Raw genomic sequence first — 4,914 nt, forward strand, 5'->3', positions numbered from 1 at the left:
TTTACGAGAAAAACAAGTTAGTTAATTAATGCACAAAATTCATGTTTGAACTTTGAAGAGCTGACTGTTGAGGGTGTTGAATTAACAAATTAGGGATTTAGGATTTCAAGTAGTACTTTATATACATATGGTTAAAAGTGTAAAATAATAATTTTTAACGGGTTTATAGTTTAGCCGATAAGAAAATTGGATAATTTGCTCCCAAACTGTTAAGCCATTAATTATAAAATTTTAATCAGTTCACCAACCATTAACCCGATAACCCGATATCAATAAGCCAACAAGCCAATCTTATGATTCGGTTAATGGTTACGGTTCAATTTTGAACAACCATACATTGCCGAATGAACGCACCGTAGTTCCCGTAATTAGTAGGTACATGCTCCACACTATACATCTAGTTCAGCAAAAGCAATCCTAATATATAGTAGGCCACTTGAACTATACTTCAAAAATAGTCTCTAACTTGTAAGCATCATACAGAAGTACTTTAATCGCCATTGTAAGGAAATTCTTCGACAATAGTTTTTAGCATATCTAATCAGTATTGTACGTTTTATAGATCCCCATGAGACAGTTGCTACCGAAAGAACGCAGCATTGAACTCTTCCTATATACCCTAGTAACATTAAATCCTTATAGCACATCTGCGACACCCCACTAATTTTTTTCACCTAATTATAATATGCTTTGCATTCTCTGTACAACTTAATTATTGTTGCTACAAGGTATATGAATTCTTATTAAGAATCCAAATATCCTAGAAGTACTCAATGTTAATGTATGAAGAATCAGTAGAACAACTCTTGTTTTTATCATGACTAACAATTTCAGCCGCAAACTTCTTGTCTGAATGAGCTGATGATTCTTTACTGGCATATTGGGAAAAGTCGACAGGCTCAGGTACATAAGGAGGAACAGCACTTCTCACCAAAGCCCAATTCACACCCTCGAAAAATGGATGTTGTTTTATCTCAGCGGCGCCCCTCTTATACGCGATTCTCTTCTGTGGCTCCTTGACGAGGAGCCCTCTTATAAGATCTTGAGCCATGGAACTCACTTGTGGAGCTTCTGGAAATCTTAATGGTTGGCCTACTACATTAAACAGCGTGGCGCGATTTCCAGAACCTTTAAAAGGAGTTGTCCCATGCAAAAGTTCGTACAGGAATATACCAAAAGTCCACCAATCTACTGCACTACCATGACCCTCACCGCGGATTATTTCTGGGGCCAAGTATTCATGAGTTCCCACAAATGACATTGAGCGCACATTAGTTGGCTCTGCCATTAGTTCAGGGAGTGATCCTCCCACAAACAGCCCAAAATCTGATTTAGACTTGCGATTCTTCTTGGTAGGAAGAATGCGAGGGAGAAAATTTGATGGTTGCATACAACCCTGCATTGCATTCTCATCATCTAAGATGCCTCCTCCTCCTCCGCTTTTAGAATTTGTATTACTGCCATAATTCCCTCCTGCATGTACAGATGAAGACTTCACAAGAGTTGGATTGACGGAGCAACGGAGTGACAGGTCAAAATCAGACAGCATAATATGACCCTCAGCCCTCACTAGTACATTTTCTGGCTTTAGATCTCTGTATACAATTCCTAGCATATGCAGATATTCAAGTGCCAACAATACCTCTGATGCATAAAACCTGCAAAATTAATTATCAATCACAGTTAATCGATTTTTCAGGAAGGTATTTTTAACATATATCAACTCCAAATACCATTTATGAGTTACTTCAATCAAAAGCATCAAACAAATCAAGTGAAATAATTTAAATCATTAAATGCCCTTATATCAAGATATAAGAAGGTTTGGATGTATTAATTCTAGTTTATATTGAGTTAGTGAAAATGATATATTTCTTTACTGGTCTTTCAAGTACTGGAGAAGCTATCGTTAGAATGTGAAAAACTGATAAGATAGATTGAGTATAACTTATCGCTTCAAGTTCATAATATTAATAGAATTTCATCAGTAACAACAGATTTAACTTCTTCACAAAGTAGCAAGTAGAACCATAAATTTCACAATTGTTTCTCTCTCACGTAATGTTATTACTCGCATTTAATTGCTTAAACAGACTTTTTTGGGCAAAGATTATAACGATCAAAGACAAAGGTTCTCTTATCAAACTGATCATGTTGAGAACCAATTGAGTTTCCTCATTGGTTGGAAAGACTATTGGTAATAAGAATATAAGAGTAACACACCTAATAGACTAGTCTTTTAGATTGGGCTATCCTGATAAGTCTATAGCAATTGGTATGAGAGGATCAAGTGACTCGGAATGGTGGCCTAGACTTGTGGGGGGTGCAAGCCGTTACCAACTGGTTTGAGTGACACGACATAAGAACAGGCTTAAACTAAGATGCATTTGCAAAAAACTATAGAGTAACATGATATGAGAACAGGCTGATTGATTTAACATGAAAAGAGCGGAACTAATTAACATACCTAGCAGCTTCCTCAGTAAAATGCTTATTGGGCTGCTTTTGGCGGAGGGAGTGAAGGTTACCACCACTGCAGAACTCCATGACTATGCAATAGAACTTGTCAGTCTCAAAGTAGGAATACAAGGTGGGGAAGAATGGATGATCAAGAAGACCAAGAATCTCCTTTTCTGTTTGAGCTCTAAGCAATTTATTTCTACTTGCTAGAGATCCTTTATCCATGACTTTCATGGCAAAGTAAGTGTTCGTTCCTCGCAGTTCCACAAGGTAAACACTTCCAATATCCCCATAGCCTAGGCGCTTCAACAATCGGAAATTGCTAAGGCCAAGGGGAGATGATCCTCTTGAAGAAAGAGAGTTAATGGCATCCCATCGAACATCACCACCAGTGTGGGGCTTGAGAGGTGCACTACTGGAACTCTCTAAGCTATCGCTACGTGTACTTGTCTTCATGACTGTCTTTGGGCTAGGCAAGTTGTAGGGATTAGTTGTAAAAATATTATTAATAGCTTCATCATTTCTGGATTCACATGGCTGGACGTTATAGGTTAGACTAGCATTATTTTTGGAACTCTGATTTGTACTAAAAAGCGGTTGATGCTGCAATTCAGGACCAGAGTTTGCACTATATTTTAGCAATTGCTCTGATGTGTTTTGGTTATATGGAATGGTAGAAGTGGAAGTGCAGGCAGCCTTGACAGTTTCGTCGTTCTTTCTGGACTGACTTGCAGCTTCTAATGGCATATTGTTCATCTGCACCAATTGATAAAATCCTTGAAACGTAAGTAGTGAACAAATAATTAATAACATGGTACAAGCAACAATTGGCAAGCAAGAGTAATATAGTACCTAATTCATGATCATTATAGTATTCTGGCCAAAGAACTCGTGGAATTTAATACTATTACTATTACACAATGAAAGCTGCAGACTGCTGACCTGGAGATCACGGGTTCAAGCCGTAGAAACAGCCTCTTGCAAAAATGCAGGGTAAGGCTGTATATAATAGACCCTTGTGGTCCGACCCTTCCCCGGACCCCGCGCATAGCGGGAGCTTAGTGCACCGGGCTGCCCTTTACTATTACATAATAAGATTTTAGTAGCATGCAAGCTGCAGACAAACATTGAATCATGAAATTTCTGAAAATAAAATTTGGAACTCTTGCGAATATTGATGTATTAGAGAAGTCGTAATAGATTTTCCTTTAATTTTTTTTGTCAGATTTCTTGCATAGGTTGTAGATAGAAATAGCCTGAGTAGTTTCCCAGAATTGTGGAAAGTTACTCCTTCACCTATAATGTTATATATCCGATATGGATGATACAAACAACTGAATATCCTGGCTATGAAACAGAAAACTGATTCGACAAAATTAGAAAGAGAGAGTAGTTGTTATCAAATATGATTAGATTGAAGCATTGTCCAAGAGGATAAACCACAATTGTCAGAAAAAGAATAGTATATAAAACTATTGACCTCGGATAGCTCTCCAGATTTGGGCTTTGTGTTAAGATTCAATTAAAGAAAGAACCTGCCATAGCAGAAATTAAGTAATCAAATTCATCAATGTTAGCGATATGCAAACATGAAAAATAGAATACAAGCAGGAATGAAAGAAGGACAAACCGGATGATTGGAACAAACATATATTTTGCTCTATACTCATTCATTTCATTTCTTCATTAATCCCAGCTGATCATGTGTGGAGCCAATAGGTTGATTATAGGATTTTAATCAATCAACATGGAACATTGATTCAACTAAGGGATTGTGTTTTTCTATCCTCGTCTCTAAGAAAATTGTCACATTATTATTATTATTGGTTTTGAAGGCATTTGGAGAGAAAATGGTGGGAATGAGGAGAGAGAAGAAAGTCAGACAAATGAAATCCATGTCTATTTATTTTATACTATAATAATAATAATAATAATAATAATAATAATAATAATAATAATAATAATAATAATATGACTAAGTTGACAAACACCAGGAACAACCACAGACAACGTGGTGAGAGGAAAGAAAGATGAGGGGGGAAACGGTCAGCTCTCTGCCACTGCCCAGATTAGGGATCTTAATTATCGCCTTTTAAATCTCTAAGATTATTGGCACATAACATATCTATATATCTCTCTATTCCACGTCTCTCTTTTTGTTATTTATGCAATTTTCGTTGGGACCTTTTTATGCAAGAACAACTACTGCGTGCCTGTCATCAATTTTTTTATATATTGACTATACATATATATCCGTCAAATATTTTTAGTTTAAGAGATAATTAGGTGGGCAACTATTTAGGTTAATTCTTCTTTTTTTCCTTAAAAAATATTGAATTAAGATAGAAATTATATTTTATAAAAAAACCTCATATTAATATTTAGCTTTAGGCCACAAAATATGTCGAGCCGCCCCTGCTAGTACTTAGAGATTGTTTTCAACATTTAACATTG

The 4,914-nt window shown here is 36.3% G+C and overlaps 1 protein-coding gene across 2 annotated transcripts; it reads right to left on the reverse strand.

Moving 5' to 3' along the window:
• Window positions 1-447: 447 nt before the first annotated feature.
• Window positions 448-4,313, reverse strand: LOC104245750 (serine/threonine-protein kinase RHS3-like). 2 transcript variants are annotated; one of them, XM_009801409.2, is made up of 4 exons: window positions 4,091-4,313; window positions 3,941-3,995; window positions 2,468-3,216; window positions 449-1,658 (listed from the first exon to the last, which is right to left on the reverse strand). In XM_009801409.2, the coding sequence occupies exons 3-4, from the start codon at window positions 3,214-3,216 to the stop codon at window positions 761-763; spliced, it is 1,647 nt and encodes a 548-aa protein (XP_009799711.1). In that variant the 5' UTR covers window positions 3,941-3,995; window positions 4,091-4,313; the 3' UTR covers window positions 449-760. The 2 variants fall into 2 exon arrangements, with proteins under 2 accessions (XP_009799712.1, XP_009799711.1); XM_009801410.2 differs by lacking the exons at window positions 3,941-3,995; window positions 4,091-4,313 and adding an exon at window positions 3,403-3,912 and having other exon boundaries at window positions 448-1,658.
• Between the last annotated feature and the right edge of the window lie 601 nt (window positions 4,314-4,914).

This window comes from Nicotiana sylvestris, chromosome 11, assembly GCF_000393655.2.
Source record: "Nicotiana sylvestris chromosome 11, ASM39365v2, whole genome shotgun sequence".
NCBI lineage: Eukaryota > Viridiplantae > Streptophyta > Magnoliopsida > Solanales > Solanaceae > Nicotiana > Nicotiana sylvestris.